The sequence below is a fragment of the Medicago sativa genome, chromosome 8, assembly GCF_051527215.1.
Source record: "Medicago sativa cultivar Bolivia chromosome 8, Bolivia_mono, whole genome shotgun sequence".
NCBI lineage: Eukaryota > Viridiplantae > Streptophyta > Magnoliopsida > Fabales > Fabaceae > Medicago > Medicago sativa.
This window is the reverse complement of record NC_140756.1, coordinates 80,143,184-80,167,009: the sequence shown is the minus strand read 5'-3', so window position 1 is coordinate 80,167,009 and position 23,826 is coordinate 80,143,184. Positions and strand designations below refer to the sequence as shown.

Sequence of the window (23,826 nt, the reverse complement as noted above, 5' to 3'; positions counted from 1 at the left end):
ATAAATACCAAAAGAGTAATGATATTTTGACATCCATTTGATGACAACTTTGTTGACAACCTTGTTTTTCTCACTTCTTATTGGTCAAAAACAATGGAGAGAGAAAAAGGAAGAGAGAGAATAACAATATCATGTGAGTATGAGAGAGAAAGTTGTCAAAAAATTGTAAAAAAGTGGTTGTCAAAATATAATTTCTCATACCAAAAATAGATGGTAGATCCTACCACTAAGTGGATCCCACCATCATTAATTATATCTTTTTTTTTTTTAAGATTTTAAGTGTCTTTAACTCTTTGTCTCTCCAAATAGAAGAAATGGAAGGTACATAAAGGAGGGTTAAAATCCTCTCCATTTGTAATTTGTTCAATTTGTTGCAATTTGGAGAGAGATAGACACAAAAAAATAAGTGGTGAGTCCTATCACTAAGTGGATCCCACCATCATTAATTTTTTGTGTCTATCTCTCTGCAAATTACAAACAAATTACAAATGGAGAGGATCGTAACTCAGTTCAGTCTACCAATGAGAATGTCCCAAAACCAAAATTCCACGTGGAATGGGTGATGCTGTTAAACCTCAAACACAAAAGATGTACTCCCTCCTGTCACTATTATAGCTAATGTTAACTTGTGCCCTCAAGGCACAAGTTAAGAAGTAAAAGTAGAAATATTTTGTTGTAATTAATACATTTGAATTTAACTTTTTGACTTTTAACTAATTGAATGCACAAAATTTAAGAAATAATTTCTACATTTGGGTTGCTTAACATGTGCCCCAAGGGCACAAGTTAACATGACCCCACTATTATAAGCAAATTTTGACTTTTTAAGTTCATTCAATAAATGATGTATGTGGTCTATATTGTACACCACATACATCATTTATTGAATGAACCTAAAAAGTAGAAATTTATTTATAATAATGACCGGAGGGAGGGAGTACATGGGTTTTTCTAAAAAAAAAAAAGATGCTACAAGGTGAACATAAAAAGTGGTCGAATCTTTAGATTTCAACCACACATCTTTTTTTTTTTTTTTGAGAGAATCAACCACACATCTCTAATCACCAAACACTCCTCCAAAAAAAAAAAAAAACACAAACACTACTCCACTTCACTCTTCTATCATCAACCAACCACTAGCAACTAACAATGGCAATGGAGATTACAGCCATGGCTTCACTACCAACAACAAAACCTTCACTTCCATCTCCTTCCACTTTACCTCACACAATCACCACCTTCTTAAAACCTCAACATAGACGCATATCATTACCAACATCAACCACCATTTCACTACTTGCTCTCTTCACCCCTCCAAATGAAGCTAAAGCTGCTGTTAACATCTCCAAGGACCAAATTGTTTCTTCTCTCACCCAAGTAAGTTTTTCTTTCAAAGTTTCAAACTTCACCATGTTCCTTCAATTTACATGCATGCCCTTTAACTCGAAATGCATTTTTATTATTATATAGGTGGAGCAGACTATTGATCAGGTTCAGGTGGTTGGTTCTGGTTTTTTGGACTCAGCACAACGTGTTGCTGAAGCTGTAGGGAGTGCTTTGAAGCCTGGCTTTGATACGGCGTTGCCAATTGTGCAGCAGGCTGGACAAGAGGCTTTGAAAATTGCTTCTCCAGCCTTCTCTGTGGCTTCCAAGAAGGCTCAAGAAGCACTTCAAAGTTCTGGTCTTGATATCCAAACAGCTGCTAAGGTTTGCTTAATTCATTCAGTCTTGGGATTGGGACCGTTTGGATGATAAATTTAACTAAGCACTTATAGTATGATAACTATTTAAGTGTTTATGTGTAAGTTATTTCTATAACAAAAGATAAAATAAAGTCAAACTGTTTTTATACAAGTTATAAGTTGTTTTCATAAGTTATCCCGAAGAGCTATGAATATAAGTTCAAAACAACTTATCAACATGTCATAAGTTCTTTTTATAAGCTCTTTCAGGCCATCTCACAAATGTTTATGCTGGTAGATAAGCTTGAATAAATCAATTCAGACATACTCTTGCTATGTTATTTGAGACCAATTTTATCCGGATTGATAATGACATTTGCTCTGGTACCATCTATCTGTGGCATGGCAATGTTTGTTAACTTTTAGGGCATTGTAATTTTTTTGCAATGTTGAATTTGATTCCTATTTGAGCTATAATGTGCCAAATAAACTTTTCGGATCCAAATTCCATAAACACACTCTTTTATGTCTTTGGTTTTATATGGTCACCTGTGGATAGAAAGCAATTATGAGGGTGAGGGTTGGTTTGAGGTCCATTTTTACACCATCACTTTCCATTGTACTACTAACTGCACCCTTAGTGAGTGGATAAATGTTTACACTGTCACATGCATTTGGAGAGATTTGGGCTGATGTACTTTCATGTGAACTGGAAAAGTTCTTTTGGATTTTGAATCGTTCTTTTCAAATATCTAACTAGATGCTGCTATACTAGACACTTATAGAGATTCAAAGCTATATACAAGACATAGAATTTGCTTGGTTCCACTTTTGGAGGAGCCATAATTGATTTAAGATGTGTAGAACTAATTTCCACATATTTGAATATTCTCAAGTAGAATTGATTTTGCCTTCAGAATTGATTCTAACTTGAAGCTAGAATTTACAGCTTTTACAAAACCAAGTTAATTTATCAATCTGATTCGGATATCATCATTGATTTAGACAGTGGCAGATGCTGCACAACAAACAACCAAGGTGATTGAAGGTGCCAAGCCAATAGCCTCATCAACCATGGAAACTATAACTTCATCAGATCCTACCGTGATTGCTGGAACAGCTGGAGCACTATTCATTGCATACCTCTTGTTTCCTCCTATCTGGTCTGCCATCTCCTTCAATTTTCGCGGTTACAAAGGTACTACTACCCTTGACATGCTTTGATGCAAATTTTGTGCTTCTATATGGTTTTCAAGCTCCTTATGTCAAACAACATTTTTCTTTCTTTGGATGATGCATGTGTTTTCTTTGCAGGAGACTTGACACCAGCTCAAACACTTGATATGTTATGCACACAAAACTACATTTTGATTGATATTAGGTCAGAGAAGGATAAGGACAAATCCGGTATTCCTCGCCTTCCATCTAGTGCTAAAAACAAGATGGTTGCCATTCCGTAAGTATCTTACCTCTATCTAGTACTCATAGTACAATTTGTATTTAGATTCTCGTGGAAATCACACGTTTGATGCAGTCGTGCAATCTAAACCTTTAAGTTAAGATTTGTTGCCTTCGTTATGATCAGTTATTATGTATAAAGTGTATCCTATACTCATTGTAATAAACTTTTCTTATTTTATCAATTTCAAATAATCATAGCATGAGCCTCACTTCTTATGGCTTTGATTTGAACTCAGATTGGAAGAAGTTCCAAACAAAATACGGGGACTGGTAAGGAATGTGAAGAGAGTGGAAGCTGAAATAGCAGCATTAAAGATTTCATATCTGAAGAAAATCAACAAAGGCACCAACATTGTGATCTTGGACTCGTAGGTTTCCTTTCAAATCTATCTTACTATTAACTAATCATTTTCAGTTCACTATATGGCGGATGATTATCTACGAGACGCAGACTCAGAACACGCCACCGACACTTGATAATTTGAGAAAATAGAATTATTGAATGTAACCTCACGTGTCGGTGTCATGTCAGTGTTCATGTGTCGAACATCTGAGACACTTTCAATACTTAACTTATTAACTTTTTGGGTCATGCTTACTAGTGCCCCTGGGGCACTTGTTCGCATTTTCCTAACTTTCTTTTTAGTGTTAATCAACTTCTGATTTTTGGACAATACGTATAATATAGGTACTCGGACTCAGCAAAGATAGTTGCTAGAACACTAACAGGGCTTGGATTTAAGAACACATGGATCGTTGGTGATGGATTTTCTGGAGGCAAAGGGTGGTTACAGAGTAGATTAGGAACAGATTCGTATAAATTTTCGTTTGCAGAGGTGTTGTCACCATCCAGAATCATCCCTGCAGGTGTTAGAGGAGGTTTTGGAACAACCAGCAGGCAATCTACTCAGAAACTTCTTCCTGGGGCTGATTGAGATTCTTTTTCCTCACTCAACATTGATCTCTCACAAATATATATGTGAATGTGTGCCTTGATTAATCAAATCCTCGAAAATATATTAATTTGATTATTTCTTATATACAAGTTAAATCCCTTTTAAACTCTTCCACTCGTGTACGCTTAGTGGCTACTTCGCTTGAGTTGCAATCCCCTAAAACTAGTGGCCGCCCCCCATCATATCGGATACAACTAAAAATAATCAAGCTCAATGTTTTTTAATGGTGGTTATAATGAAGGAGTTGAACACTTCCTTGTTATCAGTCTAATCCCTATGTTGATCCCTTCAAAAGACCCTAACTCACCTTATTATCACTCCATGTGTATACTTGACATTAAACATTTCATTAGAATATTGACAGAGGTTTGATTGGGTTAATTGTTTATAGGCAGGAGAGATAGGAAGAGAAACATGACTTGAAAGTGGATGTTAGAATTCTTTAAGGCTCTTCTTGTTTGGTACAGTTGTGCATAATTATAAAAGTCGTGTTAAGGCACTCTTAAAGTATTATAAATCAAGTAATTATTCTTTAAAAAAGTTAAGTTTTCAATTTTCAATGCATTTTATTACACAAACTTTTATAAAATGTTATCATTTAAAGTCCTTAACCAATGTCGTGTGACACTAGTTAACATTTCTCTTATTTTTAAATAGGAATGAATAAAATCAACCATAGGAACCAAAGGATTTATTGTTGGAAAATTTGAAGTTTTGGTTTATGAAGTCACTTTGCAGAGGCATGCTTATATTCCTTGAAGATTACCTCCTAGTCAACTAACAGCAAACCTGCAAAAATCTGACGTTAATGTACACCATTATTGTTGTATAAAAAAGTTCAACTTTCTAAGTTACATGACTTGCAATTAGATTTTTTTACTTTTTTTAAGACGAATAAGTGGGGTGTTCGGGGTTCAAATCCCGACCTCTGAATATAAAAATGTATGTCCTTGCCAACAAAGTTATGTTCACGGGGACATTAAAAAAATGTAATAGTTATTTTGTTTTTTGAATGCGTAACGAATAAATACAATAATCCTTTAATGTATCAAAATATTAACATAAGTTTTGGTTGTGCATTATGTTAGTAAAAATAGTCTTTAAAAGAGTATTATGACTACTCATTACATATCAAGGACCAAATAATAATAATTATTACAGAGCATAAAATTTACTATCTTAAAAAAGGGCTCTCTTAAAAAATTGATTTATCTTTTTCATAGTTCTATCTCTAAATTTTTACTGTATTGATTGTCTTTTTGACAAATGAACTTTTTTTTAGGGAGGGGCTCTAACAATGAACTGAAAAAAATAAGATCATTATTTATATACGAATGATTTTTTTGACGTATATATGAATGAATTAAAAAAAGAAAAACGGGACATGTGGTAGTTTGCAGTGCACACGGCGCAGTGTAGCATTGGAGGTGTGTTACACACTAAAATAATAACGTAATCTGCTATCGTTGTTGTTCCTCCCTCTTGCAGAACGAACGAAAGGAAAAGAACGCGTTCCTTTGGTCCGGCGAGTTCAACAACATGCTCTTCAATTAGTGATTGGGAAATAATAACTCTTCTTCAATTCACTCTCTCAACAACAACAACAACATGGCTTCTCTTTCACTTTCATCTCCCAATTTCGCCACCGCTTTCCTCTCCAAAAAACTGTACTCCTTCTTCCTTAATTCATTTATTCGCTTCAATTTTCAGTTTAATCACTGATTCAACTTCCATATTAATTAATTAATTAATTAATGCTTTTGGATTCTGCAGGCCCCTCCGGGAAAATACAAGGAATCCCACAACGTTTCGCCAAGTTTCGTTTCGTACTAAGTGCGCTGTAGACACACCATATGGAGGTATAATCATTAAAATACTAGTAACATGAACAATTTCATTATATTGATCGTATGTATCACATATTCACTATCTATATTATTTAGTTTTCACAACAATAATAACAAAATGTCTTATCCCATTAGGTTTTATTCCGTTGAATCGTGGAAGTGTATCTAAAACATTGAACTTTTGTTTAAAATGCACCGGCTTTTAGTTTTGCACTTGTTGTAAGCAAATAGTAAGGGTTCGTTTGGGAATTTAGGAGGGGAGGGTTTGAAAACTAGGGAAGGAGGAAGCTGAAGGAATATGGAAGCACTAGTTGATTAGCTATCGATGTACTAGAGCCAAGCACAGGTTGTTGAGCTAGTGCTGTTAGATAGTGGTCATCGTGGATTTGTGTCAGCCGCCATAGCAATTTGTGAAGTGCCATCTACCATTGCGGCACTATAGGTTGCAATCCCGCATTTTTATGTGGAATTTTAGCCAATCAACCATAAACTGCCAGACACCACTGCAACATTAGTTCAAGCTGGATTTTCTAGTTCATTTGCTCAAGCTTCTGAATTTTTTACTTATGTCAACATTCCTTTCTCCCACCCTCCTTTTCCACCTTCAGGATGTAGCAATGATCCCTTAACCTTTGGCGTATAATATAGATTAGTGGACAGTTCTATTTTCAATGTTTAAGCTATCAAATATATTGAAATTTCAATTGCCTAGAATTTATCGTTATTTATAAGACATTCATCACCATTCCCTAAACATTTCATAATACATGCTGAGAAGCAAACAAGGCTTTGATAAGTATGCCTGTAGGTTATTTTTCGGGGCGGGGGTAGTGAGTACTTAAGTTGAAATAGCCCAAGCTAAGCAGGACGTCATTTCAGGAAACAAATAGAAGCAACATCAATTATAAGGATAGAGGGAAGGCATGCGGGGGCACTATAAAAGTTCCATACAACAGGGAGAGTGCTCCTGACCAGCCAAAAAATTAGGATTGCAATTTCAATCTCCGATTTTAGTTGGAGCCAACTGTCACTCTGTCGAAGAGGAACTTGATCTTTGATTTGATGGTCATAGTAATGAGTGGCAGAGCAGTCATGTTTTCATAGATTGACAGCATTTATATTCCTTTCTTGGTTGAGAATCTTTTATGTCCAATAAAAAACTTCAGATCTACTATTTGATCTCAAGCACAACATTACATTTACTAGTTTTATGTCCTCTTCTGGTAACTAGCTGGGTGGTTTGGAATTTCCTTAGCTTTAAGATGATTTTTGGATCATTGCATCATTATTATTCATATAAAATCAAAAATCATGAAGTCTGTGTTTCTGCTACTTAGTTACACTTCTCTGTCTTCTATTTTCCACCTTATGGAATAAATAAATTTATATGTGTGCATACGTGCATCCTTTTATACAGGTAATGTCCCAAAATTCCCCAGAGTTAGTGTTTGGGATCCTTACCGACGCCTTGGTGTTAGCCATGATGCTTCTGAAGAAGAAATTTGGGGGTCAAGAAATTTTCTGTTGCAACAGTATGCTGGACATGAGAGGAGCGTAGAATCAATAGAGGCTGCTTTTGAAAAAATATTGATGGCTAGTTTCGTACAAAGGAGGAAAACAAAAATTAATTTGAAAAGCAAGTTGAAGAAGAAAGTTGAGGAGTCCCCACCATGGGTCAAGAATGTGCTAAACATTGTTGAATTTCCACCAACTGAAATTATCCTCAGAAGATTGTTTCTCTTTGCCTTCATGGGTGGCTGGAGCATTATGAATTCTGCTGAAACTGGACCTGCTTTTCAGGTTTGATTTGAATTTCTTTCATTATTTCTTTTTGTGCAGTGTATACTCTCAAATGCACAACTCTTGAAAACAAAATTGTATTTTATATATAAAAAAATAAAGAAATATAGGAAATTGCAACTATTCCACTTGAAAATTATTCCTCCAAAATTGTAGAAAAAAATGGTATATGTTCGCTTGGCAATTAATATTAATTTCTCAAACCGTGGGTGAATTACAGTTGTTCTCCATACTGAATGTTAAGTCATCTACAAAGGGTGAATATTCTTTCTTCCTAGGCTTTAGGATGCCTGATGTACTTGTCATTTGTCAAGTTGTCAATTGTCATACCTTGCTAACAAGACTTTAGTGACTGCTATCTTTGGTTATCAATAAAGGCTGTAAATGAATTTCAGAATAGCCACTGAGCTGGTCATGTCTTGTGGCTATCAGACTTTCGGTTATAGTTTTTAACACTTCAACAGTCAAACATAGTTTTGATCTTGATTTGCAACTTGATTGTGCACATTTTCAAGTCTTCCAGTCTTTTTGGATAAAGTTTTGATTTTACGATTACCTTTGTTTATACAAGTCTATATTCTTCCGTCTATTCACTATTATATCCTTCAAGGCATAATGGCATATTAAGGACAGGTGAATGTGTTTGGAAGTTAGAACAATTTAATCTTAAGGTTCACCTATTCTTGGAGTCACGTCAGGGGACATTATTGAAAAGATAATTTGGCTTGCTCTCTCTCACTGCCATGTGCCTGAAAAAATTGCATATTGACAGTACTATTCTCTTGCTACAGGTGGCAATCTCTTTGGCTGCTTGCATATACTTCCTAAATGAAAAGACAAAGAGTTTGGCTAGAGCGTTCGTTATTGGGTGAGTGGTATAACTTGGCTTCGACTTGTGTTTTTCCTTTAATTTTTGTTAACCATTTATTTTCCTTTACTGCACAATTATAGGTTTGGAGCTCTTGTGGCTGGATGGGTCTCTGGTTCATTGCTGGTACCCAATATTCCAACAATGTTGCTGCGCCCAACTTGGAGCCTTGAACTCTTAACATCGTTGGTAGTTTACTTTTTCTTGTTCATTGGTTGTACCTTTTTCAAGTGAAGTGGCAACTATTCGTCCATAGTTTCATTCAATGTACTGTAACTCAACATTTTTTTTTTTGGAGTTAGCCAAGTTGCCTACTATTGTTAGCATAGTGGTTCTTTGATTAAATTTCGGTTGTCTTCAAAGCAATTTCCTCTTTGATATGTATCTTTGCATCGGTTATCAAACTCATCTTTGCAACTGATTTGTTCTAATTTTGGTTCATGGTGTGTTATGGTAATGAGCATGAGTTGATCATGATAGAAAATTTGTATTCCAAACACGCTCAGATTGAGATTAGTAACAAGCTCCTAACCTCGCCATATCTTGAGTTTAATATCTCTCTGGCATCTCTAGTAAAACTTAATCTATAACTAATTAAAATAAAAATTAAGTACGAATGGAATTCGAAAGAAATGCCCCATCAATTGACACCAGGTACTAATTTTGAAAAGATTAAATTTTGATTTTTAATCCTATCACTACTTCTGCTTTGATTATTCATTTCAATATATATATATATATATATATATATATATATATATATATATATATATATATATATATATATATATATATATATATATATATATATATATTTGGCCTTTTAAAAGAAATATTAATTAGAAATGTTGCCGTTGAAACTTATAATATAAACACTGGTAGCCTAAGGATGGATATATAAGATCAGTTTAAGGTTCATCGAGCTATATCCATCAAATGGTCAAAGAAAAAAAACTATATATATCCATCAAAATCATATAATAAAAAATGGACAAAACTTAGAAGCAGCACATAGGTACTGTTCATCCTGTTGCTCAATAATAACACAACAGTTGGACTCACTAATACACGTCATATCCAACTCTATTAGAAAATGAACTCCATTAATTAGTTCGTTTAAGCTCCGTTAACCTCTAACAAAGTTAAAAAAAAAAAAAAAACTTTCTCGTTCAAAAACACAAATCCCAACCGTGATGAATCCCCTTCAATTAAGAAAAAACTTTCTCCTTCTTTGAATCGATGTTCCCAAAACTAAATTGTTGAATAAAAAAACCTTCAATTAAGAAAATTCTCACAACTGTTAACTACAGTAATCAATTCTCAGATTCTTTCTCAATTTTAATTTGATTATCAGTAAAATTTCAACCTCATTTCATCCTTTAATAGCCATTGGAATCGATACTATTTTTCGCCACCACAATACTTATCAAGAACAAATTGCTTTGCTTTTCCCCCTGCAATCTTTAGGTGTTGCCATTTAAATGGAAGAATATATTTTTATTCATGGGTCTTCCTCTTTGATGATGGGCAAGAAGTATCTCAATAGGATCGATCATGGAGAAGAAGCAGGCCATAATAGGTGTTAAACAAAACAGATAAGTTAAACCCAGAGTTAATAGAGACTAAACACAATTAGCAGAATCAAGAGGGTCTAAGTATGACGTGTATTAGTGAGTCCAGTTGTTTTTTTTTTTTTTTTTGAAAGGATGAGTCCAGTTGTTATGATCCATAAAAAATATACGTGCAAATATTATGGAGAATAAAGCGTGATGAATATAAAGTTAAATACGATAAGTATATATATAACAATCAATATAGCTGACACACGTAGCCGGCCCTAATTTTTTAGTGAGAGAAACTCTGCCTTCTCTCTAAGTTTTCTTCCTCTTTCACACATCGAGGAGGGGTGATTTTAGGGAATGGATCCTCTCCAGTGATTGGAGGGTCCAGTGAAATCTCAGCCTTTAAATCAAAATAAATTCTTGAAAATCTAAATGTTTAAAACTTGAAATTATGAGAGATAATAAATTTAATGGTGTAGATTCCCACACTGCAGAAAACAGGAGAAAAATACACTGGAGGAAATCCCCTCCCGTGATTTTAGGTCAATTTTTGACCTAGAATCACACATCGAGGTCTCTTTTCCCCTTTCTTTCAATCTAAATAAGTGATCTCCACATACATCAAGTTTTTCTTTTGTGTTTTTTCGTGATTTCGTCGTCTTAGTGCGACGTTGTGTTGTTCGTCGTCTTGTGCGACGTTGTTTGATTTCGCATCTTTTGTTGTGCGGTGTTCGTTTGCTTCGTATTGAAAGATCAGCTTCAGTCAATCACAAATTCAATCAATGATTTGGGCGTCAACGTTGCAGATCCAGAAGCATGGGTATTCTGATGATTTAGATTTTATCATATTATTTGTAGGCATTTTGCCGTTGAATGCTATTAACTTGGGTGCTGTGAGTTTGTTCGCAGATTCACCCTTTACGTTCTTAGCGATATTGATCATGTTATTGACTCTGATGTATTCTATCAATATGAATGAATGAATATCTTTTGTTTTTGTCAAAAAAAAAAAAATAACAATCAATATGATCATGCATCCTTAAAAAAAAAAAATCAATATGATCATGCATATCAAAAGAAAAATATTACCATCGACCTTCCTTCACTCTCCATCCATTGCACGTGTTGTTCGAGTTGCATGTAGGAGTTTGATTGCGCATCAACATCCCATTATGTTTCCACAAACTTTTTGTTAAATATTCAACTTTCTTCCTTGAACTCACAATACATTAGACTTCCTCAAAGAACACATATTTTCAAGTCCTTGTTTTCTTGACTCGTGATCGTCCGAACACAACAAGATCATACCATATGCATATATTGCTTCCTTATGACCTTTTTGAGCAGCAATCTTTAATCTCTCAAGATCATCAATGTTTCCATTCGGATAACTAAAGTATTCTCGCAATCCTTCTCTAAACAAGATTTCAATATTTCCACTTTCCATGCAATGTTTCAAAAAAAGACAATGCTTTATCGTTAGGAAACCATTGAACTAATGAGAAATTGTCTAAAGAAACTTTTTGCAACACATAGTTTTCTTCCGTGACTTGAAGAAAATCTTTGCAACATATTTTCATGTTGTGAATGCCATGAAAAGATTGAAAGGCTAGGGTTGAAACAACCTCAATTAAGTGATTGTATGGCAACATGTTTTCTTCTCTTGTTGCTTTCTCTCCTTGATAATATTCTTTGATACCATGATTTAAGAAAATTGAGTTGTTGGGAAAACTAAAAAACTTGGAGACTTGGAGAGACTTAAGAAGTGTAAGTGTTTATATATAGGCGTTGTATCTTCTTTTTTTATGGCGGGGTGTGTGCAGCTTGGTTTTAAGTGATAAGGCCCTATTTGTTTTCAATAAATTTAAGATTCAAAAAATCCAAAATCAATCAAAATCATAATTTCCTAAAAATAGAGGAGAAAAGTATTCCAGATACAAGAGATAGATTTCAATTGATATGCCTATCTATATTTCAAGGGATATATTTATCATCAAATCTAATAATATCACCTAAAAACCAAATCTAATATCTGGATTGAGAAACAAAAAAAGGAGTACCTTCTGAGTTTAAGTTTCAAATAAATATATTAAAAAAAACTGCGAAATTGCGTAAAACAAAATCTGCAAAAAGATCTATTTACTTTCAAAGATTTTGGTATAAAAAAATTGAACTCAAGGAAAATTGCAACACTTAGTTATCCGAAGTTAATTCATAGGATAAGATTTGATATGATATTCGAAAAACTAACACACAAACAACAATAACATTTGCAAGAGTTGATTATAGTAGTTCCGAAGTTAATTCAAAATACTATACGTTACTTAATTTTCAAAATTTTGTTCCAAAAAAAATTCAAATTTAAATGCTAAATATGCTAGATACCGAATGAAAATTGATTAATTAAAACAAAGTTAGGGACTTAAGAAGTTACCAAAGAAAAAACAAGTTAAGGAAATTGAATGTCTGGAGATCCAAAACACCAAAGCACACGACCATACAAAATAAACACAAATCTTAAAGATGACCATACTTGAAACTAATACATAGTGCCTAATAACAAATTTAAGACATTAAAACTAATTATGGAAGATTGCTGCGAGAGTCCAATCGATTGTTCCTGATCGCGTAGCACCCCATGGCGTAAATGGCAGTGACAAGTACAAGCACAAAACCATTGAATACAGTTAAATGTCTCCATTGGTTCCTTATGTTGGCCAAAACTCCTCCTTTGCATGCATTGCAATCGTAACACAGTTTCTCCTGCCTATTGTTCCATGTTGCACAATCTGAATTATTTGCTGCCAAACCTGATTTTGGTACTTCCCAATATGTAGCATTCTTCATTGTAAACCCACAGTACACCGGTGGCTTACAGCACCCAGCCTGCGAAAGTATAAAATTAAAACAACACAAGACAATAACCATCAATTATCTATCCGTTTTTTGCTTGATAAAAATAATGGAAGAAACAAAATTTTATGTAATTATTTAAAAAGTATAATTTTCTCTGTCGTAAAAGGATTCAAAAGGTAAAATGTATTTGGTGCAAAATTTAGTCTAAAAACATTTGACTGTTTATCATTTTGCTTATAAATATTAAAGTTGAATGAAAAAAAAAACTATACAAAAATATTCATCATAATGTACACCTTTTCAAATTTTGGATGAAGTACTACTTGTACTATTTTCCATTCTCTTGATTCAATAAATTTTGCCATTAACAAAAACGTCGTAATGAAGTTAAAAATTGAACCTGGGTGGTAGATAAGTGTTTGAAAATGAGGGAGTCGTTATTCCGGCCACCATTGACGGCGAGATTCTGACAAACATGAGCATCCTTCAAACAACTCTTGAACTCATCCCAATTCTCTTCATTCACAACATATCGTTGCAACCAATGAGAGAAATCAGCAACCCTATACTCACCATACCCTTTACCAGAAATCTGTTTCCCCACCCCTCTATTGGTGACAAACAAAGCAAACACAGTGAAGAAAGCAAGTCCCAACACAAGCAAGAATGTCACCAAAAGGTAACCATAGAGTGCCGTGTTGATTCCGAACAACGATCCCGCGATTCCAAGTCCCGACACAATCACGACGAATACCCCACCGATTAGGAGGGGATATTGAAGCACCTTTTGGCAGTCTGAACCACCTTTGATGTGGATGTAGGCGGAGGAACCGATTGCAGCGAGGCCGAGGAGTAAGGAGAGTATGTTGAGTGCACCGACCACGGTGTTGCTTATACGGAAACGGAACATTTTCACGTTGAAGACAAAATTGGTGTGTGTGAGACTAATGTTAAGTTTTGGTAACGTAGAAAAGAAATTGTAACTGTTTTATAAGTAGAGATAGTGAAAGTGATTTTTTTTGGAGCGAAAACGGTTTCTGAGTTTGAATGTTTGTAAGAATGGATATGGAGTTGCGGTTATTTACGGATATGCCATTCATTGGTGGTTTTGTGTTCGAGTTGGCAAACTGTGGTGCTGCCACCTCAGTGATAACCGGTTATACTTTGTGGCCCCACTACTATATACAGTTGGGACTTGCAGTTTACCTTCATGTACGACGGAAAAAGAGATCAACCTTAATAATTCATCTCTAAAATAAAAAAAACCTTAATAATTCATCAATTTAATCCAAAATTTATTAATTTTATGTACTAATATATTCTTTAAATTACATAATATATAATAAATATTATTTTTATTTTTTTCCCTAATTTTTTATTTCTCTAAAAAAAACATATTATTGAGATTCAACTTCAAATTCTCTACTTATTAACTTTAAAATGTAGATTTCTAATCTCTAGTCTGGCGACAAAAGAAAATGTTTGAGGGTCATGTTTGTAACAGCCCAATTTTCGTTAGATTTATTTTTAATCATTTTTATGTGTGTTTATATGTGCTCATATGTGATTAATTGTCTCTGTGTGTATTTTTGGTTGAGATTATTAGAATTCGGTGTTAGAGGAGTATTTTCAGTTGCTTTTTAGCATATTATTTGATGGTTCACTTGTAACAGGTTTGCACTGCCAAAGTGAATATTGAGTGATGAGGTGGACCTGGAGGATTATTGTCACGACCCTATCCATGGCCATGACCGGCGCACAGACTAACATTCATTAAACAATTTAACAAGTTGGCAAGCCTAACATAAAGACGCACCTATTTTTACTAACACACGATTTTTCAAAAATTCAGCAGAGTTTCCTATGTTTTGTTTCCAACATTTCCAAAATATTTACATATTCCTGTTTTATATTCACATCAAAATATCATCCAACAGTATTTACATTACTCATATTCCATTGTTGTCACGTATTCAAAAAGATAGTATGCTTGTACACTTCCAGTCAACCGATACAAAGACATGTTCAAGGAGCCCAAATCAGAAAGCTCTTTCAATACCTGCAACAAGATTTTTACCGAGACTATTCCTAGAAAAATCAATGATACTCAAAACATGAATTTGTACGAAATCGCCAGATAATATTTCACATGCTCAAAAAGTTAGTGGCCTAATATTGGAGGCAACCCAAGGTCTCACCAAAATAAGGACAAACTTGAGTTTCTTAAAGATGGTCTAGCCTACAAATATTCTCCAATTCTGTCATGATACTTTTCTTAGTTACTAGGATTATTTACAATTCCATGCTTTAAAACATATCAAGAGGCATACACAATTTGCATACTCTCCTATCACAATAATGCTTCAACTCAAAGAATTATTAATAATGGAAGATAGGATACCTAATAATCAAGAGTAATAGTAAGTAACATTCAGCTTCTTCTACCTCTAACCAATAATAATTAGCAAAGTCAAAAAGCATGATTATTCTTCTCGAGGTTGGCCTTGAAAATTTTAGCCCAATAATAAAATCATAATCCACCAATCAACAATTCTTTAAATTAAACTCATTCACGCTCTAAAATTTTCTATTACGTACTTCAGTTGTCTATCAGTCTGTAATAGCTTACTAACAGAACTTTTACTCACTCTCATATCATAATTTAATATTTGTGAAAAAAAAAATTTCAAATCAATGTTTTAGCATCCCACTACAAGAAATGTTGCATTTTGCCAGGGGCAGAAGCCCTGACAAAATGCAAAAATCCTTGGCAAATGGACGTTTGCCAGGGGTTTTGCCAGGAGCAGAATCACTAGCAAATCCGCTCATCGCAAATTGTCCTGCCAGGGGTTTAGCTCCTGGCAAAATGCGCTCCTGGCATAGACCCTGGCTCAACCCCTGGCAAATTGTATTGCAACTTTTATGACACATTCTGGTCAATGCAGGCTTTGCAGACTGTGCCAGGAACATTGCAGCTTTTATCACATGTCATTTTCAAAACATGCCAGGGACGTTGTGAGGGGTTAACCCCTGGCAAATTGTGTACGATTTTTTTTTAAAAAAACGTTATTAAAATATTTAAAATAACCGTTTTTCTATTGTTTTATTTCTTTTTTAAAAGATTGTTTTAATAATAAAAATTTAAATAATTTTTTTAAACTTAGAAATATTGATCCCATACACTTATACCTCTACCCCACAAACACCATAAACTTAGAATATTCAAGGAAATTTAACATGAACCATACACTTATACCTCTACCCCACAAACACCATAAACTTCCCAAATTCAAAGTTAAAACAGGATGAATGATTGCAGAAAAAATCTAGTGTGTGAACCTATTACATTTGTGTTGACTCTTTTGGTATCATTAACAACAAGAAATATGCATTTTCAGCAAAACAAGGATACATAACAAGATAAAAGATGATTTTATGAGAGATTACACGATTGTAGAAGTATTTATTGTGAGGACAGCAGAATTTTTTGGTAGTACAGTATTAGTAAAAATGTTTTATTTAAACATTTTTGCATAAGGGAAAAATTTCTATTCACCAAAAACTCATTCAAATTTCCAGACTATATGAACAAGAGGTAGAACTTCCCAAAATATATGTACATAAGGGAAAAATTAAGACCTTGATTTGAAACAAAGAGAACACAACAATGGAGCTATAAACTTCGGCGGTAGCTATGGATGAGTTCACGGCGGTGGGAGAAAAATGGGTAGCGCAAAAATTTCTCCTTTCATGAAACTAAAGGAACCAATAGAAAGCTCTCGCTGAGGAGATGAAGAAAATGATCTTTTTTTGATTTGATCGGTGAAAACAGCACTAGGAATTGCATCAAGAATGGTGGTGTGGTTATAAGAAGGGAAAAAAAAGTTCTTTGGTGCGGTTTATGAGTTTTGGAATCATGTTATTTGGTCTTTGGAGAGATGACAGGTGATAAAAGAAAATGTGGTAATGTGTGTATTTGTATGGTCCACAAAATAAGAGATATAGAAAATGAAGGAAAGATAACGTGTGGTGTGTGTGTGTTTGTTTCAATAAAATATAAAATAATAAGCAATAAGAGAGTGAAAAGTAAACAAATAGTCTGCACACCCTGCCACTCCCATGTGCTCTTGTCTCTATTTAAATTTCAATTTTCCCGCTTGCACTTTGCCAGGGGATATTTCATTTTGCCAGGGTCAAACCCTTGTTTTACATGAACTCTGTCCCATCTTTCCTAAAGTCGATTTGCCAGGGGTGTTCCTGGCATAGCTCCTGGCAAATTTGCCAGGAGTTCTTGCTCCTGGCATCATTCTGTGGCAAAATGCAATATTTTTAGTAGTGTCCATTCAGGCCTCATGTTTAAGAGGTTGTGGACCATCATACGTCGTTCAGTCTTTAACATATTATCTCAAGTGTCCAACCTTAAACATGGCTCATGTTTTGTTTGTCGTGAACAAGGGAATTATCTGGTTGTCTTTAGCATTTCATCCATATAGGTTTCATGCTTCGGGTTATAGACCAACATATACCCCATACACACACACACACACACTCAACCCTAAGCTCAATTGATCAGTGATATTTCTATCTAGTAGCCTAACCCATAACACAAATAAACCTCTGATACCAACCCATTTTCTAAATTGACCAAGTCTTAGTGTCATCAACCACGTGTGTTTACTCGGTTAAGACTTCAAAGAACCTGATAAAGGAGAGGTTCATATTACTATGGAGCCATCAACTTGACCCCTATATATATAACTCATAGTAAGCCTAGGACTAGTCATTTTTGTCTAAACATTAAGCATCTAGGGTCGTTAGAAGTTACTAATCAGATGTAATTAGAACCATTTTTCAAATGATTAATATTTGCAATGGTAAAATAGAAGGATTAGTAACTTCATGGACGAAAATTCAAATGACTTATATTTACAAGGACGAAAGACCTATTTAAGCCAATATTTAAATTGCATGATTTGAATGGTTGCATGCGTAAAAACTTTACACTATCAATGTATCCAAATTAAATTAATTGTATATCATCATTCATATATAACCTATGACTTTAATTAGTATATCCTGTCAGTATACAATTATTTTACACATACATCAAATAATGTGTTGTCACGTGAATTAATGAATATGAAAACACACGAGTTATCACATTTAATTTATTAATTGATGTGACAACACATCGTTTAATGCATGTATAAAATAATTGTACACTGATAAAGCATGATACAAAATTAGCAAGTGTACTAATTAATATCGAAGTAATAAAATAATTTGTTTCCTCAGGGACTGTTTTGATCTCTTCTTAACAACAACGTTAGTATTAAGATGTAATTAAATCAGGTGGGTTTCCGTAGGCAAATTGGATTTGTTTGTAATAATAAATAGATAACTGAAAAATCAATTTGGTTTTTGGAATATTTAAAAGAGATGACTAGGTCAATCGAATCATCTATACATCACTCATTTAGTAACCTGTATCTTAAGCTTACAAATTTCACAAAGTCAACGACGAATTAACAATTTAACTTAGTTCAATCCCTTGATCCTAAGTCCTCTCATCTAATCATAATCCCCTAATTCCTTAGGTGAACCTATAATTATCAAAGGCTATTTAATGCGTTAATTCAATTGTCACTATCTAACAACGCCCTATCCCTAGATTGTCCGTTAGAAAGAACAACATAAATATTTCTGAGATACACGCTAGTGTCAATAGTCATATATTCTCTTAGATCAATTATATTGGGTCAGAATCATAAAAGCATTAAGAATGAAATATGCTGAATAAACTAGATTGAAATTCATAAAGATAAGAGTTTCAGGTTACATCACATGAGCTAGTACAGAATCATCTCTTGACCTAATCACAACAGATCTAGCTACTCATGGCTAAAGCATAAATAACTAATGATAAAGAAAAGTTCATTACATTCAATTGATGACTGACTATGAGTTTTGATGGTCTCCCACCGTTGGCTCAATGCTTCAGACTCAAAATCAAGCTTTCTCCGTAAAAATTCCGAACCTTTATCTCAGAAAACATTCTGGCTTTTATAGGAAAAAAATTAGGTCACACCCAAATCGTACTGCAATGCATAGGATCGTAGTATGATGCTTCATTAACCATCAGACGCTCCCCCCAGATCGTAGTACGATGCGTGCAGATCGTACTACGATATTTCCAGTGGCCAAAGCTCTTCAAAACAACTCCAAATCGTAGTACGATGCTAGAGATTGTAGTACGATGCATTCTGTACTCATGCAATTGAATTTCACTTCTTTGTAGCTCATAACTCATGCAAAATCACCTGAACTCGACTGAAAATACAAATGAATCAAAGCAAAAGTGATATATGACCTAGTGTCATCAGAGCATACTAATTAAATTCATAACTTATTTATTTAAGTATATTGTATTCCCATGCATTATGAATTTTCTCAAATTAATTTTTATACGCTAACTTATTTATTTAAACCTCATAAAAAACTTCGGTAAAAAAAAGGGTTAAATATGTTTTTAGTCCCTACATGTAGAGAGACTTTGAATAATAGTCCTTACCTTTCATAAAATGTTTTTAAAATCCCTACATTTTTACTCCGTTACCAAAATTGATCCCTGTCGTCTATTTTTGCCTAATAAGCAAACAGAATACTGATGTGACAATATTTTTATTTTATTTTATATTACTTGTAAAAATTAAAACCGGGTTTGGGCCAAATGATTTGATTCAACCCGGTTCATATGGGTTTGACCCGTGTTCATCTTTTCTTTTTTTTCTTCCAGATCATTGTTGCTGCAGGTTCCATTCTGGTTCATAACCAATCATCCCTTTAGCTTTTGTGACACCCACCCTATCAAAGGTATTTTATTTCACCACCCCATCCCTTCCTCTTCTGTCTTCTGGTGTACAACTCAATCATCTCTCCACATCAACTCAGAAACCCCTAACTTCCTCCATTGTCAGCCGCCGAAAACCACCTGCCACTGTCCTCGTTTGTATTTTTCTGAATAATTCTCAAAATCATCATCATCGTTCACCCTCTCTCTCACACACATGCATCTTCCTGCATAATTCCCAGAATCATCATCTGAAAACAATGATGCAAGTAATTTTTCAGATCTAGCTTTGACGTAAGATCCAAAAACAACAACGAGGGTGGTAAATGTGAGAGTAGGAGAGGCAACATCATCAGAAGAATCACGGTGTTGTGAATGTGATTCAGCATTTCCTCTGAATAGAAGAGGACTTGAAGAAGAAGATTTGATGATTCTTTTACTGTCCATGATGATTTATTTGTTTGCGTAGAAATGAAATTAAAAGAGCTAGTTAATGGTTAGTGTGTGTAGTATATCTATGATTATGAATATATCAATGGTGGAGTTGACCAAAATTGGTTTGTTGTTAGGGTATGAGAGGGAAGAAATTCATTGAGGTTGTTGTTGTTGTTGTTGTTGTTAGCTTATGTTGTTGTTGTTAGATTTTTGTTTGGTTTAAGAGAAGAAAAGGATGAAGATGATTTTAGATTGAAGATGAGAAAGATGAAGATGAAGAAGAGAGAGATGTAAAAGATGAATGTTGTCTGGTTTATTAGACTAAATTAAATGAATTTTTTTTTTATGCCCTAAACTCAAACCAAAAATCAAAAACTACCCTACTTGAAAAGAAAATTCCGAATCTACCCTACTTTTAGAAAGTTGACCACTATGTCTCAAGTCCAACTTGAGACATACCCTATGTCTCAATTCCAACTTGAGACATACCCCATATGTCTCAAGTCCTACTTGCGCCATACACATTCTCTCAAAGTTTGCATTTTTTTTTTGTCTTTATTATATGTCTCAAGTCCAACTTGAGACATATTTATTTTATTAATTTCGTTTTTAATTTAATTATTTTAATAGAATTAGTTTTAAAAATTTTAAAAAAATAATTGAAATAAATATTTATGATTATTTTTTTAGGGAAAATATGTCTTATTTATTAGTATGACACATTTAAAAGGACAATACATTTTTGAACGGAGAATAAATATTTAATAAAATACAAACCAAATGCAATAAAAAAAGCCTAAATTGCTACTGATGTTCAGTATTAATGCAATTTTTTCGGGAATGACCGGTCATCTTACAAATGCCGCATTTTCTACCTTCATTTTCCACAACGTCCATCTCGGTCCTAATGCGAGTAATTGTGGGACGACCTTTCTTTGCTCTACGCATGGCTGAATCGGGAACCACCTTTGAGCCTACATAAGTTGGTCAATACTGTTGGTGGTGAACCCCCAACCTGTAGTAGGTTGCTGGTCATGCGACTCTACTCTGTATACAATATCCCTTTCGACGTGGTTCACCACCAACAGTATTGGCCAACTTATGTAGGCAAGCATGTATTGTATACAATATCCCTTTCGACATGCTTGCCTACATAAGTTGGCCAATACTGTTGGTGGTGAACCACGTCGAAAGGGATATTGTATACAGAGTAGAGTCGCATGACCAGCAACCTACTACAGGTTGGGGGTTCACCACCAACAGTATTGGTTAACTTATGTAGGCTCAAAGGTGGTTCCCGATTCAGCCATGCGTAGAGCAAAGAAAGGTCGTCCCGCAATTACTCGCATTAGGACCGAGATGGACGTTGTGGAAAATGAAGGGAGAAAATGCGGCATTTGTAAGATGACCGGTCATTCCCGAAAAAATTGCATTAATACTGAACATCAGTAGCAATTTAGGCATTTTTTTATTGCATTTGGTTTGTATTTTATTAAATATTTATTCTCCGTTCAAAAATGTATTGTCCTTTTAAATGTGTCATACTAATAAATAATACATATTTTCCCTAAAAAAATTAATCATAAATATTTATTTCAATTATTTTTTTAAAATTTTTAAAACTAATTCTATTAAAATAATTAAATTAAAAACGAAATTAATAAAATAAATATGTCTCAAGTTGGACTTGAGACATATAATAAAGACAAAAAAAAATGCAAACTTTGAGAGAATGTGTATGGCGCAAGTAGGACTTGAGACATATGGGGTATGTCTCAAGTTGGAATTGAGACATAGGGTATGTCTCAAGTTGGACTTGAGACATAGTGGTCAACTTTCTAAAAGTATGGTAGATTTGGAATTTTCTTTTCAAGTAGGATAGTTTTTGATTTTTAGTTTGAGTTTAGGGCATAAAAAAAAAATTCGAATTATTTATTTTTTTACAATTAAATCTGCCACATAAGACAAAAAATGGGTCCCACTCATTGTTACATCAACGTTCTGTTAATGAAATAGACGACGAGGACCAATTTCGGTAACGGAGGAAAAATATAGGGATTTTAAAAACATTTATTAAAATGTAGGGACTATTATCAAAATCGTGCAAAATGTAGGGACCAAAAACATATTTAACCCAAAAAAAAAACCTCATAAAAACTTATTTATTTAAACAAATTCAAAAAGGAAAAAAATCACAATTAGTTTTCTCATAAAAAAAATTGATATTTGGTAACGTGAGAAATTATTTTTGACTGAGTTATTTATTTTTTTTTTGACCATATTATTAAAAAAAAAACTGTTTTGGTAAAGACTAATAAAGTATACAATTTAAATCTTTTTGACAATATAAAATTTAGGGTTAAATATGTTTTTGGTCCCTATAAAATGGCGACCTTCTAAGTTTAGTCTTTACTTAATTTTAATAGCTTTTTTAATCCCTACAAAAAAAAATTTACTTATAATTTTATTCCCTGCTAAAATAAATTTTGTTTAATTATAATTAAACTCTTAAATTTTTTAACGATTCTTTTTATACAAGTTTAGAACACTATGAAAGGTTCATTTACTAAAATCTATAATTTTTTAACATGAAATAAATTAAATATGAATTTTTTAAAACGACAAAAGTCTAAGATATAAGTAACAAAAATATGGACGTAGAAATCAAATTTTTGCGATATTTTTTTCGGAGGACCTTTTTATAACGTTCTTAACACGCCTGTAAAAAATTGTTGAAAAACTTAAGAGTTTAAGCATAAATTAAACAAATTTGGATTGAGTAAGGACTAATATTGAGTGCAAAATTTTTTTGTAGGGATTAAAAATGCTATTAAAATTAAGTAAGGACTAAACTTACAAGGTCGCAATTTTGTAGGGACCAAAAACATAATTAACCCTAAAATTTATATATGTAATATATTTAATGGTGCAGGAATATTTAGATAGATATCAATTAAAATTCTTTTAAAAAAAATAAAAAGGATATCAATTTAAATTTGTCTTTTTTCACTCTCCGCTATTTTTTAGGAAACCAAGATTTTGATTGACTTTTTGAATATTACATTTATTGCATGAAAAAGGAAAAAACACTACACCCTCACACAGAAGAAAAAATATAACTTCCCTATATAATCAAATCAATGTCCCCCTCTCCAAGTACACCACACCACCCAAAAGAAAAACCTCTCAAAATCTCTTGTTTTATAGTTTTTCCAATATCTCAATTTTCTTGAACCATGGCACCATCAAAAAGAAAATTGAAGAGAAAAAGTAACAAAACATTGAAGAGAAAAAGCAACAAAATACAGGTGCCATTTAGAATGGGAAAGTGTTAGACTTTCCCACGATGGCCAAGTGAGTCAAACACCATAGATATATTATTTTTATATTCCAACGGTGTAGATGCTTTACCTGGAACCTCTTAGTGACTTATTGCTGATAATTTTGGAAAAAAAATGTGACCCCACAAAAATCATAAATTAACATTATTTGTTATTTTGTTATATCTA

General features: G+C 33.6%; 3 protein-coding genes across 3 annotated transcripts; 2 read left to right on the top strand and 1 right to left on the bottom strand.

Moving 5' to 3' along the window:
* The first annotated feature begins 1,127 nt into the window (after positions 1–1,127).
* Positions 1,128–4,205, top strand: CAS (calcium sensing receptor). Its single transcript, XM_085739163.1, has 6 exons — positions 1,128–1,377; positions 1,471–1,707; positions 2,688–2,880; positions 2,997–3,138; positions 3,380–3,511; positions 3,832–4,205. The coding sequence occupies exons 1-6, from the start codon at positions 1,150–1,152 to the stop codon at positions 4,076–4,078; spliced, it is 1,179 nt and encodes a 392-aa protein (XP_085595289.1). The 5' UTR covers positions 1,128–1,149; the 3' UTR covers positions 4,079–4,205.
* A 1,365-nt stretch (positions 4,206–5,570) lies between these two features.
* CDF1 (cell growth defect factor-like protein (DUF3353)) lies at positions 5,571–9,098 on the top strand. The gene is made up of 5 exons (XM_085739164.1): positions 5,571–5,766; positions 5,873–5,958; positions 7,364–7,746; positions 8,538–8,614; positions 8,698–9,098. The coding sequence occupies exons 1-5, from the start codon at positions 5,708–5,710 to the stop codon at positions 8,846–8,848; spliced, it is 756 nt and encodes a 251-aa protein (XP_085595290.1). The 5' UTR covers positions 5,571–5,707; the 3' UTR covers positions 8,849–9,098.
* Positions 9,099–12,558: 3,460 nt separating this feature from the next.
* Positions 12,559–13,985, bottom strand: LOC146902052 (tetraspanin-11-like). Its single transcript, XM_085737449.1, has 2 exons — positions 13,433–13,985; positions 12,559–13,062 (listed from the first exon to the last, which is right to left on the bottom strand). The coding sequence occupies exons 1-2, from the start codon at positions 13,940–13,942 to the stop codon at positions 12,760–12,762; spliced, it is 813 nt and encodes a 270-aa protein (XP_085593575.1). The 5' UTR covers positions 13,943–13,985; the 3' UTR covers positions 12,559–12,759.
* Between the last annotated feature and the right edge of the window lie 9,841 nt (positions 13,986–23,826).